At 34.1% G+C, this 23,660-nt stretch overlaps 1 protein-coding gene across 5 annotated transcripts; it reads left to right on the top strand.

Annotated features, from left to right (window-relative positions):
- The first annotated feature begins 14,008 nt into the window (after window positions 1-14,008).
- Window positions 14,009-22,261, top strand: LOC115981687 (phosphoribosylglycinamide formyltransferase, chloroplastic-like). Of its 5 annotated transcripts, none has more exons than XM_031103995.1 (7): window positions 14,009-14,344; window positions 14,623-14,743; window positions 16,299-17,065; window positions 19,117-19,228; window positions 20,463-20,639; window positions 20,795-20,921; window positions 21,767-22,261. In XM_031103995.1, the coding sequence occupies exons 3-7, from the start codon at window positions 16,699-16,701 to the stop codon at window positions 21,878-21,880; spliced, it is 897 nt and encodes a 298-aa protein (XP_030959855.1). In that variant the 5' UTR covers window positions 14,009-14,344; window positions 14,623-14,743; window positions 16,299-16,698; the 3' UTR covers window positions 21,881-22,261. The 5 variants fall into 5 exon arrangements, with proteins under 5 accessions (XP_030959855.1, XP_030959854.1, XP_030959856.1 ...); XM_031103994.1 differs by having other exon boundaries at window positions 14,009-14,360; XM_031103996.1 differs by lacking the exon at window positions 14,623-14,743.
- Window positions 22,262-23,660: the final 1,399 nt, after the last annotated feature.

The raw sequence follows: 23,660 nt of genomic DNA, 5'->3' as shown, positions 1-23,660 counted from the left end.
AATTGATAAATTAGCAACGTCAAGTAAGATCTTATCGGTTAAAATTTGTTGTGAATTTTAAATTAATTGATAGATTACTAATAGCAAGTAACATTTTATCTTTAAAATTTATTATAGAAATATTAAGAAAATAGAGGGAAAATAGCATTTTTCAAAAAGCTAAAAAGAAGGAACAAAATATTTGATTTTGATCGGAACAAATGAGGATTTTAAATGATGAGTTGATAGATTAGTTGATAAGAATAAAAGTGGGGATTAGTTGGGGTATTAACTATTTATGTGTTCAACATAACATTTTGCTTTTGGTGTGCGTCGATGGTCACTCGCTTTCACTGATGACACGTGTAAATGAGACTTCCACATGCAGCAGTGTCTTGCTTTCAGTGGTTGACACGTGTAAATTACGACATTCCACACTCGTTAAGGTAGTAAAGTCCTTTTGGGATTGGAAGGGAGAATAAAATAAGGATAAAAAATATAAATTAGGAAAGGTGGGAAAACGTGGGAAGGATAAATAAATAGATAAGAAAAGATTTTATTATTTATTTTTTTATCACCATTATTGTTTAAGTAAATCTTAGCTTCTGTTTGGATTATTGCTACGTATACAATAAATTTTATATTAAATTATATTTTTTATAATAACTGAGTTTGCAAGTTTTTATTATTTCTTATATAGACTTATTGTTGACTTCATTTTTCTATCAATCAATACACCAACTTGTCATTTAGACAGCTATGAAATTTTCGGTATATCTAGACTTATTGTTTCTCTTTTTAAGATTTATTGTTTCATTTAATATCAAACTTCGTGCATTTTTTTAAGTGTTGCTATATAGATGCATTGATCAATCAAATCAAAAGCTGACTTTAATTGTATCTTACTATCTTAGATTTAATTAATGAATGAATATCATAACAGCTAACGCATTTGAACCTCACTTTTGCACTTTATTTAATGGGAAAAATTATATTTTATCATTCTAATTATACCTCATATTACATTTTACATCTTAAATTATATTCATATTATACTATGTACTATAAACTATGATATTTGTTACACTTTGCACCATGATATCAAGTTTGCTGTTAATTTGGATGAAAATTTAAAATTTATAGTGCAAAGTGTAATAGAAAGTATAAATTAAGGTGGTAAAGTATAATTTCTCATTTGTTTTTAAGGGATTAAGAAGAGAGACAATTGGATCTTTTCATGTGATGTCATACTTTTTCATCCAAGTTAACAGTAATTTTGATATCAGTATGTAAAGTGTAACAAAAGTTATAGTTTAAGGTGCAAAACATGTATTCAAAATGTTAAGATGCAAAGTGTATTCATGAGTAAAGTTTAGGATGACAAAATATAATTTTCCCTTATTTTATCTAATTGGATAAAGAAAAAAAAATGAGAAGAAGAATAAAAAATAATAAATAAAAAACCTTCAACCAATTTTATTATATAAAAAAAAAAATCAATATGATATAATAATAAATGCTATGGGTGAGACATTAATAATGTAATAAATAATGTGGGGTCTAATAATTTGTGGCCCTGGCCCATTTTTACATCGGGGCCCAAGGCCCGAGCCGAGGAAGATAATAGCCGAGGATAGGTAATAAAAGTCCAAATAGTCTTGAGACACAGCCGAGGATGATTTTGTTCTCCGCATATCCAAAGTCCCCCTGGAAGGAAGGGCAAAAACGGTATAGGAACAGTTTGAGAAAAGATCTAAAATATCTATGTCAATAGAGAAGAATACGCTGGATAGTATAACGACCAAGGATAAAGGGAAAGCTGTCATTACTGCCATTCAATACTCTGCACCTGACAGAGCCATACTCTTCAGCTTTTACAACCACCCCCAACCACTCTAGGTATGGGCTGACAGGACAAGTCTTAAGTCCTAAAAAATTGAGCTTATACGTGGACGCTGGTGAGATGATAAATGTCCTGTATAAAAGGATAAGAGGGGCAGTGTGAGAGGGGAGGGGGGGGGGGGGACAACAACCCGTCCTCCCAGCCATGGTGTCCTAAAAACAAGGAGAATAAGAAGAGCATAGAGCTCCCAAGACTCCTCGGACGAGATTCACTGACCGGAGCCAGCCCGAACCACCGTCCGGTGACCAAGACTTAGTCTTTCAAACCCACGCTCTATAAGTGATATTGTTTGGGCCCTCTTTACGTACGAGTCCAATATTATCTTGAGATCATTACGAATTGTGTCCTTACAATTGGCGCCGTCTGTGGGAAAGGCTTGTGTCTTGGCACAGGTGGTGGGTTGAGACAATCCCTCACATCATTTCCAACAGCCGGATGTAGTGTTCTAACGTAAAATTCCACTAGGGGCTACGTTTCTCCATTAGGGGCTACGTTTCTCCACTAGGGACTACGTTTCTTCATTAGGGGCTGCGCTTCGTAGCGTCAGGAGCACGGATGGTTCTGGGGGCTTGGCCGAGGAGCTAATCCCCCTAAACCAAGGTCCCACGCCATAGTCGAAGGGTTAATTCCCCCAACTACTTAAAAAATCAAGTTTTAGACAGAACCAAGGTATTGCATGGTCCTCGGACTCAAACCTATGGGGAAACCAACTACTTAAAAAATCAAGTTTTAGACAGAACCAAGGTATTGCATGGTCCTCGGACTCAAACCTATGGGGAAACCAACTACTTAAAAAATCAAGTTTTGGACAGAACCAAGGTATTGCATGGTCCTCGGACTCAAACCTATGGGGAAACCAACTACTTAAAAAAATCAAGTTTTAGACAGAACCAAGGTATTGCATGGTCCTCGGACTCAAACCTATGGGGAAACCAACTACTTAAAAAATCAAGTTTTGGACAGAACCAAGGTATTGCATGGTCCTCGGACTCAAACCTATGGGAAAACCAACTACTTTAAAAATCAAGTTTTAGACAGAACCAAGGTATTGCATGGTCCTCGGACTCAAAATTACTTAAAAAAATCAAGTTTTGGACAGAATCAAGGTATTGCATGGTCCTCGGACTCAAACCTATGGGGAAACCAACTACTAAAAAAATCAAGTTTTGGACAGAACCAAGGTATTGCATGGTCCTCGGACTCAAACCTATGGAGAAACCAACTACTTAAAAAAATCAAGTTTTGGACAGAACCAAGGTATTGCATGGTCCTCGGTCTCAAACCTATAGGGAAACCAACTTCTTAGAAATCAAGTTTTGGACAGAATCAAGGTATTGCATGGTCCTCGGACTCAAGCCTATGGGGAAACCAACTACTTAAAAATCATGTTTTGGACAGAACCAAGGTATTGCATGGTCCTCGGTCTCAAACCTATGGGGAAACCAACTACTTAAAAATTATGTTTTGAACAGAACCAAGGTATTGCATGGTCCTCGGACTCAAACCTATAGGGAAACCAATTACTTAAAAATCATGTTTTGGACAGAACCAAAGTATTGCATGGTCCTCGGACTCAAACCTATGGGGAAACCAACTACTTAAAAAATCATGTTTTGGACAGAACCAAGGTATTGCATGGTCCTCGGACTCAAACCTATGGGGAAACCAACTACTTAAAAAATCATGTTTTGGACAGAACCAAGGTATTGCATGGTCCTCGGACTCAAACCTATGGGGAAACCAACTACTTAAAAAATCATGTTTTGGACAGAACCAAGGTATTGCATGGTCCTCGGACTCAAACCTACAGGGAAACCAACTACTTAAAAAATCAAGTTTTGGACAGAATCAATATATTGCATGGTCCTCGGACTCAAACCTATGGGGAAACCAACTACTTAAAAAATCAAGTTTTGGACAGAATCAATATATTGCATGGTCCTCGGACTCAAACCTATGGGAAAACCAACTACTTAAGAATAATGCTAAGTCGCTCAGTCCTTGGACTAAATACCAGAAAAGGTGAAGGCTATGAAAGTTATTAGGAAGATGGCGAAACGCCTTATTACTCAGCGACCTGCAGGGGCTGTTCATTTTTGGTTTTATATCCTCGGATGATTACTTCCTACACGGAATTGAGCATTCAGCCATCATCTCGTTCAAGTTTGGGGTATACAACCCATTTTCAGGTCGGTCTTATTGTACACGATACCTCTAATAAGTTCATAATAACATCTTTTTTCTTGGTAAGGGATGTCGGTCCTAGGTATTGTTTTCTCAGGTCGGCGTTATTATGCCAGACAGCTCTAATAAGCTCATCATAATATATTTTTCTTTTATTCTTAGTAAGGATTTCTGCCCTAAATATCATTGGTTCAAATCGGCATTATTATGCCGGATAGTTTCAATAAGCACAGAGCAAGATCTTTTTATTAACTGGGATTTCGGCCGTAAGCATCGTTCAGAGTATAAAAATAAAAAAGAAGTCACAGGGTAGTACGTCTATTCACGGCATAACCATTTCAAAAAGAAGAGATAGAATATACGAAATAAAGCAATGATGACTTTTATTAATATAAAGAGATATTACAGCGTACAATGAAGGGCTTAAACAAGCCTATATAGAAAACGAATTACAAAAACAATAAAAAACAAAACAAACAAACAGCCAGAAGTCTTTTTAAGCTTTGCTCCCAAATCTTTTCAAATTCTGCCCCAGTAGCACCCATATTGAGAGGAGGAACTTCCTTGGTGGAAGAGGAGAAGAAGAGGAAGAAGGAAAAGTACCAGGATGGATCTGGTGATGGGAAAGAAGAAGAAGGGGAGGCAAAAGGAGGCACCAGTGAAGGAAGAGAGGAAGAAGCAGGGATACTTTGTCCATGCGTCAGTCCTGACTCCTAACACGCTGGTGCCATGTTAGCTATGCTCATAAGGGAGCGGCTGGTACTGATAATGGGTGTGCCCAGCTCAGTCGCACCAAAAGTTTGACGCAATGAGCCCTTACTTCGGATTTTGGCTGAAGGGAGGATGAGAGGTATCTTGAGTCTCTGCCATCCCTGTCCTGACCGAGCTATCTTAAGTTTCGGAGGGACAGAACGCTTCTGAGAAAGATATAATCTTTTCATCCCCACTTCTATTTCAAATGTGTCACACTATAAACTGGGGCTATGCTGATAAATAAGACTTAGAACACATCTTGAGGGTTGAGGTTTTAGGAATGTTAAAGAGTCTTTACACGAAGGGAGTACCCTCTCATTTGGCTTCTTATATGGAAGGTGAATTCAGTGGCATTTAATTTGTACATATCTCCAAGAAGATCTGCAAGTAAGGTAGCGTCTGTTCAACTCTCCAAGGTCATCTGTAACTGTCAGATTTGATTGGCCTCGTAAAGGCAATTTATTAAAGACGTGTCTCGTACACTGAAACGACGGGACCGCATCGTGTGTAAATCTAGAAGAATGTCTCGTAACCCGGCGCATTTCTTAAGTAGATGAAGAGACACCAACATTAATGAAGGGCAGAGCTAAATGAGCCGTAATAAAGGCTTGGCATTACCAAAACCCTCCTCTCCGACCAAGAGGTCGGACAACAGGATTTTGAGGGGCTATTGTGGGGTCCAATAATTTGTGGCCCTGGCCCATTTTTACATCGGGGCCCAAGGCCCGAGCCGAGGAAGGGAATAGCCGAGGATAGGTAATAAAAGTCCAAATAGTCTTGAGACACAGCCGATGATGATTCTGTCCTCGGCATATCCGAGGTCCCCCTGGAAGGAATGACAAAAACGATATAGGAACAGTTTGAGAAAAGATCTAAAATATCTATGTCAATAGAGAAGAAGACGTTAGATAGTATGACGACCAAGGACAAAGGGAAAGCTGCCATTACTGTCATTCAATACTCTGCACCTGACAGAGTCATACTCCCCAGCTTTTACAATCACCCCCAACCACTCTAGGTATGGGCTGACAGGACAAGTCTTAAGTCTTTGGAAATTGAACTTATACATGGACGCTGGTGAGAGGATAAATGCCCGTATAAAATGATAAAAGGGGCAGTGTGAGAGGGGGACAGCCTGTCCTCCCAGCCATGGTGTCCCAAAAACAAGGAGAATAAGAAGAGCATAGAGCTCCCAAGACTCCTCAGACGAGATTCACTGACCGGAGTCAGCCCGAACCACCATCCGGTGACCAAGACCTAGCCTTTCAAAACCACGCTCTGTAAGTGATATTGTTTGGGTCCTCTTTACGTACGAGTCCAATATTATCTTGGGGTCGTTATGAATTGTGTCCTTACAAATAAAATTTTAAATTATTTTTTCTATTGTATTTAAAAGTTTACACATTAATTTTAAAGATTTATATAAGAAAATTTATATAAAATTTACTATTTTTTAGTAGCTTAAGATTTTGAGATAATTATTAAATTATCATGGTATCATAATAGGAAATCTTGAGTTTAATCACTGTCTCTACTATACCTCCCATTTAAATTGTTAAAAATTTCATATATTGAGTCTCACTTATTTAAGGGGAGTTTAAGCTCATACGCGAGGAGAGTATTCAAATTATGGTTAAATTCATCATTTCCTAATATTTTTAACCTTATAAAACAATTAGTAACTTATCATAGTAGCTATATTATTATTTGACGATGAAATATCAACTTGAGTTTTAATTAAAATTCTACCCTCGAATAAAAAAAATATTTATTTATTCTGGTTTATTCATCATATATATATCTCTAGTAAGTAAAAACTGATGAATAAGTTTTGCTAAAAATTTATAACAAAAACAATTCGGAAAGCTAAATTTTAAATCCTACTATAATTTAAGGAATGCAACACATGTAACCACATATAAGTATAGAGAATTTTTTATGTGAATTTGGTAAACTTTTTTTTCCCCCCTGAATAACCAAAAAAAAAAAAAAAAAAAACCTCAACAACTAGAGAGAGACACTATCTCCAATTGAAGAGGTCAAAACATAATGCAAGATGTTGGAGATGAGAATCTTTTTTCTTATATAGATTAGAAAAAACAGCCCAACTGGCTATCGCATGAGCAAGGAAATTACCTAATCTCCTAACGTATACGTGTGAGTGTGACCTTTCAGAAAGCAAGAAGAAAAAAAGAATGCAACAAAAATAAAATATCTACTATAATAGTAACTGTAGATGTAGACCAGTTGCGCACCACAATAGAACAAGTAAGAGGTTTAAATTAATAATATTTCAAGCAACCCCTATTAGAATTAGAATAATAGTCATTAAAAAAAAAACCCTTCTTTTACTTCAGACCTCAAAGAATCCGCTGAATATTTCAAAGATTTAGTCCAAACAAAATGCAACTCTAGCTTTTGATCATTAACATAAACAGAAGCTAAAGCTGAAGTAGCCGAACAGCTTGTCACATGTACATCAAAAGTTATCTTAACTAAACCAGAGGAGGACACATGACAGTCCAATTAGTTAACATTAAATATTACATAGGAATTATGTAGGGTCATATCATTTTATATTATAAGCATATAAAAGTAATAAAAGTTTTTAGTATTCTACTATTACTCTTAAAGAAAAGAAAATTATGGTTCGGCAAAATACTTTTCTTGCAATTTCTTACCATTATTGAGTAGTGAGTGTTCAAGTTTAGCTTGATAATAAATGTAAAATTTTTCAAGTTTGGCTTGAGCTTGAACCAAACTTATAAATGATGTTTAAACTTGAACTTGTCGAAAAGTTTAAAAGCTTGAACTCAATTTTATTTATTAGTCAAACCAAGTTCAAGATCAATATCAAGTTTTTGAGTTTGAGATCCAAAATAAGTATATTCTCAAATTCATATCAAGCTTATTATCAACCATATTTTAGTTTGGATGAGTAATCTCAACTTCCAATTAATTAAAGACTTAATAAGACATGAATTTGATTGTCTGACTCATCAAACTTATTACTGAGTCCATAAATTAGTATAGACTCAACTTATTTTGTCTTGAGCCCTACTGTTCATAATCCTATTTATGATTTTTTTTTTTATTTGAACTTGACTCATTTTCTACTAAACAAACCAAAAATTATTAATTATTAATTTATTCATAAACAAAAAAATATAAATAAACTAATAATAAAATTAAGTCTAAACTATTTATAAATAACTTGATTCATTTACCGTTTGGTTGGATGATAGAAGCCCCTTGAGAAAAAGGAAAATTGATGTAAATGTTGACAGGCATGGTTCTCAAAATCTCAATTTGGATCCTACAATCCTACGATTTTACGATCCCACCTGCCAAAAACTATCCGAATCTTTTAAAGATCTTTGCGATCGGTAAGATTGTACGATTATAACGATCCCAAATGACATTTGTTTTTTGTAATCTTCTTTAACTTAACAGAATATTCAATTGGACCTAAATGAAAAATAAAAGCCCCATAGACCATGTTTTTCCACTCTAATGTAGAGAGAGTGTTAGTTGGATCCAAATAAAAAAAAAAATCAATAGAGTGTTACGTTTTGAGGTTTTTAGCCTCTTTAAATGATGTTTACAAATGAATATAGTGATGTATGGTAATTATATCAATGAATATATAATTTGTGTCATTATTTAACATACTAAGGTCTATTTTTTGTTTTTTTTCTTAAATAATATATGATCTTACGATTTACGATCTGATTCTACAATTCACGATCTCACCTATCTCTTATGATCCTATGTAAGATTCCAATTTTGATAACCTTGTTGATAGGTATTAATTAAGAAGATGTGGAATACCCTGGTTTTGTTATAGGAGCAATGTTGAGACCACCAAATTGACATAATTTTGTGTCATAACTTGTTATGTAACGAATTGTAATTGGTAAAAGTATGTCCTTACATGACTCACTATTACATTTTTATCAATTACAACTCATCACGTGGCGAATTATGATACAAAGTTATTCCCAATTCGGTCTGTGATCCTAACATAACTTTTTGTTATATGGTCCGTTTGGATTGAACTTATTGTTGCTGAAACTGAAAACTAAAAACTGAAAACACTGTAGCAAAATAATTTTTAAATATATAAATAGTATTGTGGGATCTATTTTTAATATTTTTTAATATGTGAACAGTGTATGTACAGTATATGAACAGTACATATACTGTTTATAACAGTAAATATTGTCTCCCAAAGTCAACAAATGCGGGCCAAAAAAAAAAAAAAAAAAAAAGAGAGGTAGAAAACGTGAACTGAAAAACGCGGATGCGCAGAGGCAGAGCCCAAACACATACATAGCGCGAGTGGATGTCGATCTTGATGGTGATGGTGAGTGCAATGACAATGTACTAGTTGGTCACAAGAAATGAATAATTGGATGTACTTTCTTGTAAGTTTGCCCAGAAGGCTTTCTTATCTTTAATGCTTTAACTGGCAAGGAGGAAAGCATCATGGGACAGTTTATTTTCTCTCTTTTTTATTTTGGCTAATAAAATAATAAATGAAAGGAAATTAGCTTTGTTAAAAGTTGTGATGAAGGCGTTTAGCAAAAAAAAAAAGTTGTGTGATGAAGCCTTTTTATCTAAAATCAGGAGTCAGGACCTAATAAGAGAGTTTACCAATGAGAATCAAAAGTGATAAGCACAAAATTCGAGGCATAGATCGGATATGGATCGACTCATTCTCCAGCATTTCTCCTATACTTTCTTTAAGGGGGGCTTTTTTTTCTAGGAGGTGGAGTCGGCCGTCAGTTCGGAGTATGGGAAGCAAAAATGTGATAAAATACAATATTGAGTGCACCTACATCGATATACCACCGATTATTTGCTTCACTACATTTTTCCTAAGTTTTTTTTTTTTTTTTTTTGAGAGAATATCCCTAAGTTATTCTGCTAAAAAATAGAGATAAGTTATGTTAAATTCCCGACCCCCTTTTTTGTCCCCAAAAAAAAAAAAAAAAAATCCCAACCCCCTTTCCCTTGGGTGTCTTTAGTTTTGCCATGTGTCTAAATATGGTTGGTCTACTCAGATTTCATTGCTCTCGTCCTGCAGGAACAGTGAGGAAGGCTAGCAATGCGCCTTAGTATGACATAGCACTTAGAGAGAGAGTTTTAATTAAAATCCGCTTTTGATAATAGCTCTTTTATTATTAGATCAAAATACTAATCAGTTTTAGGTGTAAGCGATAATTAAATCTCAAATCTCTTATTCAAATATCAAAAATTTTACTGGTTGAGCTAATTAGAATTTACTAGTATGACATAGCACTTGATAAGCTTATAAGAGAATCGAAAACATTATGGCTATCTTACAAAACTTAGAAAAATCATGATATTAGTCTTAGAATATGTTGGATATATATGTGTGAGTAAAGTCACACATTGAATAAAAATAATAAGAATGAGTTAAGCCAATTTTATATAAAATAATAACATTAAGAATTTTAATTTTGATTATAGTTAAGTGTGTGTTTGGGTCTTGATTATAGGCTAACTTATTACTTTTTTTTTTCCTACTATTTGCGGATCTCACACCACGCGAGTTCCTTACTTATTTTATTTAGTCATTACATTTTATTTATAGTACTTTCAACAAAAAAGTTAATAAATTATTTATAAATGGACACTAAATGTCATGAAATGATCCAACACCAAGAACCAAACAATAGATTGAGTTGATAAAACCATGTAAATATTTATATTCTTTCACTTTAATTCTCTATTTTTTTTTTTTTTAAATTACCTAGACGCCACTGGAAGACCCATCCGTCACCCTAAATACCGACAGAACTACCGTAGGAAATCGGTATAGTTGGGGGGAGGGGTGTGATATAAGACACTTTAAGGATGTTGGATATAGGATACTCAATACACAATGGCACTTCCACTAATAACATTGTGGAAATATGGGCGATAAGACATGGCTTTCATTTGGCTTGGGAATTAGGCTTAAATATATAAATCTAAATATTAATCGTCAACTTGTTATTAATTGGATAACAACATGCTTTGTGATGGAACTAGAAATTGCAATTTTAATATGTTATTGCAGGACCTTGTTCGCTAGAGAATGGACCATCCTTCTACATCACGAATATCATGAAGTGATTGGGGTGACGAATGGGTTCGAAAAGAGGGGAAGAGACTAAGAAAGTAACAATGCAACATTGAAGAATATGACCAATGTCCTCCTTTTGTGTACAGTAACCACGTATAAGACATTTTGATATAAGAACTCCACTAGGGTGCCATACGGACTAAGATGATGTACTAGTGCTTTTTAATATTGATAAATAAATTTCCTTTTTCTACTCCAAAAGAAATCACCAAACTACCAAGCAACTTTTCAAGAAAGCTTTTTTCATTAGTGTTGTAGTAATAAAAATAGCTAAACAAACCAGAAAAGATGATAATGTAATCTTGACTATAGAAAGGATAAGAATCACCAAAACAGCTTATCACAACACACACAAAAAAAAAGTGTTGGCTCTCTCTCTCTCTCTCTCTCTCAAGATGTGGGGTTTCTCTTGATCTTGATAGAAATATAAATAGTTAATTTGTTTCCAAAATCATTTTTTTTTTTTTTGGGTCCGACCATTTCCAAAACCTAATTTGATTTTGAGCAAAGCTAATAGAGGAAAAATAAATTAGAGAATAACCATGTTCATATCACATCTTTTCTTTTCTTTTCTTTTTTTAATTTTGTACTCAAAACATAACTTTATAAAGTTTATAAATCAGATAATAAATAAAATTCGATTAATATGAGAATTTACATACACATTAAGAACAAAGGAAAAATATAATTCAACAATATATTTACTTATTTGGTCTCCACAACAAGCTGACCAAAATTTATTTATTTATTTATTTTGGTCTCTACAACAAGTTGACCAAAATTTATTTATTTATTTATTTTTTTGAGAAAGATTTATTTATTTGGTGTCCGCAACAAGCTGACCAGCCTCTCAACGCAATACTGATCAGTTATAGTACCTAGATAATTTCTGTTCAATGTTTCCTCTCCTGAAAGCTTTATCTTTTTCTCTTTATACTTACCAAAAAGAAAAAAAGAACAAAAAAATTTAAACAAAATAGAGAAAGAAAATTGTGGCCCATGCCAATTAGGAGCTATTCTTTACTTGCTTAGCACTTGTAGGCCCGAGAAGGCCTATTATATCACTACTTGTATTATCACATCATTATCATTACAACTGTCTTTCCCAATATCCTTTTTTTTTTTTTTTCTTTTTTTTTCTTTTTTGGTTTTGTTTTGTTTTGTTTTGAAGCTTCAATGAACTTTCCTTGACTCTAGAATAGGGAAAGAGAAAAAAGTGCAGTGAGTAAAAAGCTTCTTTCGGTAGACTACTAGAATATGTTTAAAAATCAATTGAGGTATAATTGAGAAGCACGATTAGTTGGAATAATTGGCGCGACTTTCTGATGTGGGGTATAATTGTATAATGCAATGCTTTATATTATCACCAAATTTTTTTTAATAGCAAAAATGCAAAATTTATTCTCTAAAAGTTTCACCAGAATTAATTTTATAATATTTTATAAAATAAAATAATTATTTTTATTTATTTCAAAATTAAAAAAAAAACAGGTAATTCCATATCTGTACAAATAGATTTGGTTTCTGTGTGAGGAACAGTCTCATATGGGTTTGTCTCAAGGATTTGTTCATTGAATTTGGTGTCACACACTAAATAGTGACAATCAACGTCAAGGATGCACCCTCATCATCTTCTCCAGCAGTGGCCTTGATGGTGTATGGGCCCTCATGCTCTCTATCCTCCTCATTCACGTCTTTAATCCCATGTTGATTTTCAGACTTCTCTACATCTCCAATCCCATGTTGGGTGCTGTTGTGGTGAGACTTCTCCAAATATGAAGTTGCAAATGCTCCAACCATCAAAGTTCCAATCGTGTAGACATTGTCCCCGTATAACTTAAAAGTTAAAACCTCCTAATAGCATTATGACATGAGATCATTTGTGTACTAATGGCGTTTGCTACCACTTGAACTGATATACCGCAACTCTTGAACTCATAGGTGTGATGGGTCATAAGGATTTCCTACCACTAGATCACATTCTCATCTGGTCGCTTTTTTATTTTGTTTAATACAAAAAAATGAACCAATATTACATATAAATGTTAGTTTGGAAAAAGGATCACTCCAATTCAATCCTCTGATTTACTTCAATTTTTAACTAGATGTAAAACAAGTACCATGCTTTTTGTACGCGACATGTCATTCATTTAAATAAAAATTGAAGAGAATTGAAAATTTCAATTGAAGAGGATCTTATCCTAGTTAGCTTTCCAAAAGGGAAATAATTATTACACAAACTGTTTTACATAGTTTTATACACGCACAAAAAACAACTGAAACGGACTATATAAAATTGTATAATATAATTTGTGTGTAATAAACACAACTCTTTCAAAAAATAGAAATACAAGATGTCTTAAGTTATGAAAATGGTTGTATTCTTAGCCTAGGGGTGTGCACAGTTCGGTTGGCTCGGTTTTTTCTCAAATTTATTACTGAATCGATAGAGATCGGTTTTTTCATAATCGAAACCGATGCACACCGACCATGGTCGGTTTTCCAATCTATAGCGGAGCGATTTTTGTGATCGGTTTAATCAGTTTGATCGGTTTGAATATAAAAAAAAAAAATTGTTTTTTTTTTTTTAAATTAAAAAAATTGGGCTTCAAGCCCAATATCAATACACAACATGTTCAAGACTTCACGCAAAATGTTCAATGGACAAAATTTTCACACATCAACCTGTTCACAGTTCTCACAGAAAAAAAAAACCATGTCCATCCATACAAACTTCTTTTTTAAAACCTTGTTCATAGTTCACACATAAAACTTTTTTTTTTTTAATTAAAAAAATTGGGCTTGAAGCCCAATATCTATACACAACATGTTCAAGACTTCACGCAAAATGTTCAATTGACAAAATTTTCACACATCAACCTATTCACAGTTCACACATTAAAAAAAAAAAAAACACACACACACACACACAAACACATATAAATAGCTCCTGGCCCAAATAACTCAACTTGAAAACAATTGATATATAAACAAATGGGATTGAGATCCCGTGCAATACCCTAGGTATTGCACGGGGTGCAGTAGCACAAATCTCAGCCGTATATTTGATCCAAAACTCATTATTTTGACACGTAATAGATCCATCTTGGCAATCCGTGTGCTTTTCAATTACTCTTTTTCATTTCAGCTACCAAATCAGAATTTCAGTAAAACTCTCTCTCTTCTCTCTTTCTTTCCCGCTTCAACTGGGTTTCTCTTTCTCTCTCCCATAACGCTCCACTCTCTCAAAAAAGTTGATACTTTTGGGTTTGATCTAGGGAGTGAAGTGAGATTGAGAGACAGAGAAAGAGATTTTGTTCAAAGAAGCCACCATCGGAGGTGGTGGTGAGCGGTGGTTTTGATGAGCCATGGTGAGACCACCGACAGGTAGTTTTCCCTTTTATCACTCATTTTTTTTTTCATTAATTTTTTTTTTAATAAACTCTGTTTGGTTGCTGAGTAAATAACGGTGTCACAATTTTGTTGATTGATTTATTGCTGCTGAGTTTAATTCTATTTTCTTTTATTTTTAATGTTTTTGGTTTCTAGCTTAGGAATTGAAATCAAGTCTTATACTGCCTGCATTTTTTTTCAATTGTTTAGAAATGCCTAAATCCTTGTAATTTGTATTCAATGGGCTTATTATTAGGCTCCTAATGATGAAAGCTTGAACCTTGAGCTATTTGACCAAAGCTGACCAAAGCATGAATGTTCATACACTGAAAGGTTTTCACAGAAAAAATTTTGGCAGCATATATTCCCATTTGGAGGTAATTACACAATATTGAATTTAAAGTCTTCTTGTAGACGTGTTGTTAAAATGGCATGCTTATTATTGTGTTGAATGATCCATATTGAGTGTCACTCCTTAGATATAGAAGAAATTAAATGAGTAGCACAAGTGATCAAATTTCGTAATTATACAAAATTTACTTTTTCAGATTTTCAATTGTCATGGCATCCCTAGAAACTGCAACAGATGCATATCAATAGCCATGAAGTTTGTTATTTATAATTTCTATAATGAAATTGGTTCTTTAAATTAGTCTTTTGGGTTTAATTTGTAGTCACTTTGGTTACATATTTTTTTTTTAATAACTTGTAGTACTTCCACAACTCAATTGAAAACCATCACAGCTCAATACTGTGCTTTGGGTATGGTTGAATATGTTGTGATTAAATTTTTTATTTTTGATGGTGAGCTTGTGTGGTTATAGCTTTTATTGGGATTTGAAACTAATGAATGTTGGTTGGATGGGCATTTTTAGATTTAGGTTGATTTCAAAATGGGTTTCTATTTATGTGCTTTATTGTGTAAAAACATGTCATGGTGCACAAGTTGTTGAGTGTGAGTGAAATTTGTGTTTCATGAGTGTGCTTATATTAGTGTAAAAAAAATGCAGTAGGTGAGTACAAATCTAAAAATCTGGATCTATAAAGGGTAAAGTAATGTGTATTAATCTTCTCGTTGTTTTTTCCCCTTTGCTTTGATTTTTGTCATTGCCTTGCTTCTTTGTTGTTGTTGTCGCCTTTGAGTCTTTTGTTACTGCCTTACTAGTACCTCTTTAGCAATTTTAGGAATTTTTTTTTTCTTCAACATTAACTAGAAATTTTGTTGCTTGGTCATGAGGTATCTAAAAATCCTTACTACAATTTTCTCTTTTGTCCTAAGTTTTCTTAAGTACGTGTTATTTCCTAAATTTGGATTTACCATACACTATGCAGCAATGTATTATTCTGGTAGGACAATATGTTTGGCCTGTTGTAGTTCATTTTATACATACAAACTATGGCTCTTGACAAATGAACTTGTGAGGAACTTTTTTGCTGTCTTGAATTGTTACTAATCATACTTTATAAGTTCAGCCCAAATTTTAGGTAATAAATTACATATTTTTATATGTTTGTTAGTGCATGCCCAAAATATTCTGGGTTCTTGGTTCAAAATCATCTTCCAAAATTTAGTGATTTTATTTTTCTTTTAATAAAACTTTAAGTTGCAGAATTGAAAGAGTAAATTAAATTAAACTGAAAGAGAAAAATGGTTTGGTGTTGTTTTTGTGGTGCCAAATTGCAACGAGTTGTAGAACTTGTTTTCTTTTTACTATGATAATGAATTGTTGACAACTTATGTTCTTTTTTCTATGGTAATGAATTTATCAATGATTCATATAATTAAAAAAATAATGTTCTTTACTATTGTGGACCTGTGGTAGATATGTGACCAATAAGTTCAAATTATTGACGTTAATGATTGTAGCCAAAATAAAAAATAAAAATTCTATGGTTAGCGTACTAATTTTAATTTGTTTTTCAACACTGCAGGATGACATAGAAGCCAAGCCTACTCAACCTACCGTAAAGTTGGATTTGTTCATGAATTTTTTTTTTTTTGGAGAAATTGTTCATGTAATTTTAAATATAAAGAACATGACTCATATGTATTTCATATGTATTTTGGTTGGGATCAGAGTAGTTATTGATGCTTAGGAGTTAGGACACTCTTTCTATCTTAAGCAAATGCGAGCCCAGTCCAATAAAAACCAATGTGCCCAGTCCAATAAAAACCACAACTTTACTTTGCATCTCACTGTCTTTGCCGCTTTTGTTCCAAAGTTTGCCTTTTGAGTCTCTTCAATTCACTTTACATGCAATTCTGTTTCTCGGTTTTCTTTATTTTCAATTGGTTAAATCCATTTTAAGCTCTGATTCTCTTGTATTTTCAATGAAAGCTCAAAGCTTGGTTTCTAGGTTTTGCTCAAACCCAACAACCCCATCAATTCCAAACACCAAAAAATCATTCTTTCAGGCACCAACTCCTCCTTCTTCAGCATATTTTTCACAATCCCGCAAATGGGTATCCTTTAAAATCCAACATTCGGCTCCACAAAGGGTGTGGTATAATAAGCAGAATGGTGTAGAAGAAGTAAAGGATGGTACTTCTCATGGGAATGATTTGGAAAATGGGGTCAGAAGGAAAAAGCTTGCGGTTTTCGTCTCAGGTGGAGGGTCGAACTTCAAGTCCATTCATGAAGCTTCTCTTGGAGGATCAGTTCATGGAGATATCGTTGTTTTGGTCACAAATAAACGAGGTTTTCTCTCTATCTTTATGTACCTTTTTTTATTTATTTAATTGTTGTGTCTGCAATTTACTAGGTAAATCATGTTTTGTTTTAGGAGTTAATAATAACTTGTTCATGATTAGTTGACCACTTATCTTTATCTCTATGATTTATGCATTTAATTGAAATCCTAAAGTATCAGAATGAAATCTCATAGTATCATATATATTTGTATGCTATTCATGCATTATGCATATATCTAAGTTTAAAATGTCCTTAAGTTGAGATTCTTTATTTTACTCACTCTCTCTTGAACATGGTCTGTTTGTTAGTTTTGTTTTAGCCCCTTTTTGATTATGGTAGACATGGGGTAGGCTTTTGGTTAGCAGATGATTTCTTGTGCTACCTTGTTATAATTTTCAATGTGGTATCATTGTCAGATAGTATCAAATGTCACAGGTGCAACTGAGCCTTGTGGATTAGATTGTCATACATACTTGTAAACCAAATGAGAAAGTTTTGAATCATTTAACATGGATCTATTGGCTACTCAAGGAGTGAATTCTGTTTTGTTTTTTTTTTTGGAAAGCAAGCGGCTATGTCATTATAATCTGAGACTTTCTACCCATGGTTGTTGTATAATTCCCTCAATAGGTATTTGGGCAAGTTCTTTTAAATATGCTTCCATCAACTTGATTGGCGCTGGTTATGGATTTTATACCATTAAAACTTATGCTTTTAGAGGGAAGATGTGCATTGCCTGGTAATTTATGGTGCTTGTTATGTTTGATTAGAGCAGAAAGTAGCTTAGGCATTGGGTAATTATAATGCAACAGTTGCTTGTGGCTTTTCAGAAAGTTTTCTGTCTTGTACATGATTCTGTTGGCTCCTCAAGGAGTGAATTCTGTTTGATTTTATTTTTCTTTTTGAAAGCAAGCATCTCTGACATTGAAATCTGAGATTTGCTATGAATGGTTGATGTTTAATTGCCTCTATAGGTACTTGGGCAAGTTCTTTTAGATGTACTTCCATCAAATTGATTGCCACTGGCTAGGGATTTTGGACCATTATAACTTATGCTTGTAAAGGGAAGATGTGCATTGCCTGCTAATTTATTGTGCTTATTATGTTTGATGAGAACAGAAAATAGCTCAAGCACTGGAAAACTATCATGCACAAACATTTGCTTGTGTCTTTTTCAGGCCAAAATTGGGAATTACGCACATTTTCCCAACTATATAGTTAGTAGGCACAGTTTCAAAAGTATATTTTTTACTAACATCTCGAGTCTCAAAGACTTGGTTTCCATGATCTGATCACGTCTGATGTGGCATTTTTTCCATGTGGTGTCCATCTGGAAATCAAGTCTCTAAGACTCAATTTATAAACCAAAAAAATTTTAAGTCTCAAGTCTTTCATGTACAAGCCATTCCCAGAAATACCAAAAAAAAAAAAAATTTAAGAAATCCCACAAACATAACAATCCCAGCACAATAAAACACATTCGCTCTTTATTCAACAATGAAACAATTTTTCTGGGTTTTTATATTTTGACTAAAAACTGAACTTGAGAACCCAAATCAGATCAGAGAGAGAAAGAATCCGACGAGACCCAGATTAGATTGAAGAGAAAGACCTAGATTAGATAGGAGAGAGAGCTCACCTCACCTCGTCGGGTTGACGCCTGGGTCACGCGGTGTGGGTCTAACACGGTGGTGCGGTGGTGGTGTGGTCTGGTTGGATTGGGCGGCTGTGGGTTCTTTGGTTTCTGGTCTGATGAGAAGGTGGGGTGGGGTGAATGGTTTGTAGTGTAAGGAGGCTGAATATGCTGGGTTAAAGGGTGGGCTTATAAATTGAGTTTTAGAGACTTGATTTCCAGGTGGTTATCATGTGGAAAAAATGCCACATCAGACGTAATCAGACCATGGAAATCGAGTCTTTGAGACTCATTTACAGGCTCTAAATCGAGTCTTTTAAACTTAAGATGTTAGTAAAAAATATAGTTTGGCAAAAGGTGTTAATTTCCAATTTTGGCCGTCTTTTTCATATCCATTGATATGTGTTCTTTTCCTGAGTGGCAGGCTGTGGAGGTTCAGTGTATGCAAGAGACAATGGCATCCCAGTTGTTTTGTTCCCCAAAACAAAAGATAAACCTGATGGATTAGCTCCAAATGACCTTGTAGCTGAGCTTAGGTTAGGCTTTTCTTCCCAAAAAAAAAGAGGCACATTTATCTGCAATTCTCTCTTTTTATTATTATTATTTTTTATCTTGGAATTTTTGAATGTTGAACTATTTTTTAGTAGATCCACTAGTAAGAATGTTTTTCAATTTTGCTTAGCAAGGAGTTTCTGATGCATATATCCAACTTGGTTTAATTGTTGTCATAACACCTTTGGCATTATTTGGAAATCACAAAATATTAGTATTAGTGGAAAAACTATTCAATAGAGGAAAATACCATCCTAATCGATTTTCATTGAGTTAAAGAAGTGTATTGGACCAATCACTAATGATGACATCCCTTGTTGCCAATCATTGAAAATTGAGATGCACCCTAAGTATGTTGAGCTCTCAATTCCTAGCTGTTCATCTGGGCATCATTTTCTGTGTTGTTGCCACGTACCTTGATCTTCTCTGTCTAAATTGCGTACTCTAGGCGCAGTTGTTTGTGCATGCTTACATACTACTGGTTTTCTCATTTTCTGCCAGTTATATTTTTTGTTTGTTACAGTTGACTTTTCCATTAGATGTCTAAGTTACTTTTTTTGATTATCTTTGGTTTGTTTGATTTCTGTTGTCTCAAGCTCATTAATAATTCACACTAACAGTCTAAATGAAATTATGCTTTCTTGGGGCATGCAGATCTCATGTAGACTCATCCTAGAAGATTTGTAAATTCTGCCTGGTATTAGAATAATGTAATTACTCCAAAGTACTTAATCTAATCCTCTCACATTATATGCAGATTCTAGTTGATATTTAGTGTTGCCCAAATAATTTAGAATGCATCTGTTTGATTCTTGATTGGTGTTTTGGAAGTACAAAAATACTGAAAAGAAAAAAAGTATAAGAAATCTTGTCATGTAAAAACAATCTGTACAAGTTGGTTGTGAATTACCTTCTTCTTCAGTACCTGCATCTGGATGATGCCTGCTTTTGTTAAGTCATTTGTTTGCATTTCAGAGGCCATGGAAATATATCAATGGAGTAGTAATGTAGAGTTTCAGTATTCTTAACCTGGGAAGAACTTTTGAATGATATGCAGTATCTCTGAAAAGCTCTTTCTGCAGTTACTTTATTAATTCATAATTTTTTGAAAGGTGACACAATATCTTTTCCAAAAAAAAAAAAAAAACAAAAGAGGAAACATTGATGATTTCAAATAGTACAAATATTTATTAACATTTCATATTTTATCCCAATCAGGAAATTTGAGGTTGACTTTGTACTTCTAGCGGGATATCTAAAGCTTATACCGGTAGAGTTGATCCGAGCTTATCCAAGATCCATACTAAACATCCATCCATCACTCCTTCCAGCTTTTGGAGGCAAAGGCTATTATGGTATGAAGGTCCATAAGGCAGTCATTGCTTCTGGAGCAAGGTATCTTGCAGCATTTGATGTCTATGTATCTGAACCAATACTGTTTCCTGATTAACCACAGTATATTCAGCCCATTTTAAGCCCATTTTTTTTTTTACCATAGTATATGTGAAGAGAATCCTAATTTTATGTTTTGTTTCTTTGTGCTTGATTAGATTCTCAGGTCCTACTATTCATTTTGTGGATGAGCACTATGACACAGGGCGAATCCTTGCTCAAAGTGTTGTCCCTGTGCTTGCTAAGGACACTGCAGAGGAGCTGGCAGCAAGAGTTCTTCAGGAGGTAATGATATTTTATATCACTCTTTTCCCTCTTCACTGGTTTTTTCTTTTTGGGGGACGGGGGTCTGTTTCATTCTTTTGAATGGTTGAACCACTAGATAGGTATTCTTTGCAATAAAGTTGAGAAGGGAACTGTGGGAGTCATGTGTTAACAACTTTTTATTATTATTTTTATTAAACTCAAATCAAGTACACAGGAGGTATACCTGAAAAGGGAGCTAAAGAAAAGAAAACAAGCCAAGAAAAACAAAAATAATTATCTAGTACATAGGGAATCCATAAACTCGAGGAATCCCTTGATCAAGAAAGATAAGTAATAAGTCGTCCATTTATGGAATAAGTCGTCCATTTATATAGGGTCTTCAGTACAAAAACTTCAACTTCACCATGCTGAGTTATTGGCCTTCAAAACATCTTGCATTTCGTTCTTGCCAAATGCACCACATAAGACACAGGAGCCACTAACCCTCCCATATTTCTCAGACCAGCTCAAAAATAACTCTTACATTTAATCATATGTTCCCTACTACATTTACACATGAATCACCATGCCATACATTTAGTGATATGTTAACAACGTTAATGTAGGGCAACAGGACCACAAAGGTCCAGTAGGAATATACTTACTGAATAACCTCTAAATTTGTCTATTTTGGTACCATATGATACAATAACCTCTAAACCCACAGAACCTTAACTGCTAGGCCTCTATCTTTGAAAGGTGGAGAAGTACAGCTGTTGAATGATTAAACTATAGAATCCTTGTTCTAGCAGTTACTTATCAAAAATGAAAGAGGAAAACAAAAATCCTTGTGACATCCTTTTGCTGAATATATTTTCTTTTAGGAGCATCGGCTTTATGTTGAGGTGACAACAGCACTGTGTGAAGAGCGGATAATTTGGAGGGAAGATGGTGTTCCTCTCATCCAGAGCAAGGAAAACCCCAGTGAGTACAGGTAGCAGAACCAACATCAGCAATTTCTGTTTTTGGTATGGTTCAGGTCTCCAAAATATGACTTTTGAGTTTTGCCCAAGTCTTCTACCCACCCAAAACTAGGCAGCACTCCTACCTAGCTAATTATGGGTGGAAATGAAGGAAAAAGAAAAGAGAGAACAAGAGTGTAGAAGCCATTTTTAACTAGCACAGTTTCTGTTCCATTGTGTAAGGCTGAATCGCCTTGCACTTGATTTTTGTCATGCGGTTAGGCTGTTTTTGTATAAGTGTAACAGGCGGCTTTTATTACAGGCATCTGAGTTTAAATTCGAAACTTAATCATTAAAGATTTTCTGTTTCTCCTCTTTGAAGATGATTATGAAATTATTAGGGTGTTCACAATCTCATGTCCTTGGACTCCTTGCATAAATTTGCCCCAAAAATTGTCATGAATAGAGTGGTTTCCCCCGTGAATTTGGTACTAAATTGGATGTATAATGGAAGCCAAGAGCCTCATGGCTTAGAGAACCTGGGGAAAAAAAGAAAAGAAAAAGAAAGAAAGATAGAGAACCTGTAAAAAAAAGAAAAGAAAGATATATTTGTATTATTGTCATTCATATCCCAACTCTCCATTTAATTGGTTCCGGAGGCAATTTTTTTTTTTTTTTTTAATAGTAAAAACCATACCTATGATACTGTCTTACACAAAAATCTGTATTTGTTTTTAGCAATTAGCTCTAACTTCTTGAGTTGGTTTGTGTGGGTTGATGGGTTGGGTTGAATTGGAGTTGTATTTTAGTTGGTGTTGGGTTGGGTTCTTGTTGGTAGTTTTTTCAACTCATCTAACTCAACCCAATTCATTATATATAAGTTTAATTTATCAGCCTTACTCAAATTATTAGTTGGATTTATTTTGGTATTTTATAAATTTAGGAATTTACAATATATTGGAATTGTAATACGGTGGTTTTTTTTTTTTTTTTTTTAAGCAATCAAATAATTAATAAAAGTCCAATTTTTTAATAAGACATGATACATGAAAGCAAAACCCATCAACCTAACTCAACTCAAGTGGGATTTTAAAGATGTGATGAGTTGGGATAAGTTGAAAATTTATTAACTTAACGGGTTTGGGGATTGAAAAAAAAATTTGTCAACTTGACCAATGCACAATTGTCAATGAATTTGAGGAAAAAGATGATGATGATTATTATTATTATTATTATGGATGAATGGAGTATTATAATCATTTGTTAATGGTTAATTGATCCTATTACATGATGATCCATCACACTTGCCAATGAATTTTGGGCTAATTGAGACATCCAACCTAAATGAAGTATATAAATTGGGATTCAATGGCCTAAGAAGAGTAATATGTTATGAACACAAGATCTTATTTAGAATGTGCCAATTAAGTCACAAAACTCTTGACTACAATTTATTTTCTTAATTATTGGAGTGGTAAATGTTGTAATTAGTGTACAAATAAAATGATTCAAGTGTCAAAAATCTTGTAATTTAGTAGCATTGACCGACCAATCTTCCTTACGAGAATAACCAATATTTAAATCCCCTCGCTTACTTGTTGTAAGGGTTAAAGATAAAAAGTTGATGCCACTAATGAGCAAGGAAGAGGATACCATACTGTACTGGCTGGTATATACCGTATCGATACGTGCACCAGTACCAAAACATCAACGTTTCGTACCGGTTAAATATTGGCCGTACTAGCCGATTTTGGGCGTTTTGTAATTTTTGATTTTTTGTAAGGGCGAAATGGTAAATTCATTTCCTAATTCTAAC

This window comes from Quercus lobata, chromosome 3, assembly GCF_001633185.2.
Source record: "Quercus lobata isolate SW786 chromosome 3, ValleyOak3.0 Primary Assembly, whole genome shotgun sequence".
NCBI lineage: Eukaryota > Viridiplantae > Streptophyta > Magnoliopsida > Fagales > Fagaceae > Quercus > Quercus lobata.
This window is presented reverse-complemented; position numbering and strand designations above follow the sequence as displayed.

What these genes read in the sequence shown, in the direction of transcription:
- LOC115981687 (XM_031103992.1), top strand. An exon ending in TTTGGTCACAAATAAACGAG is followed by an intron (nt 17,066 to 19,116) that starts GTTTTCTCTCTA and finishes CCTGAGTGGCAG; the next exon opens with GCTGTGGAGGTTCAGTGTAT. An exon ending in GTCATTGCTTCTGGAGCAAG is followed by an intron (nt 20,640 to 20,794) that starts GTATCTTGCAGC and finishes GTGCTTGATTAG; the next exon opens with ATTCTCAGGTCCTACTATTC.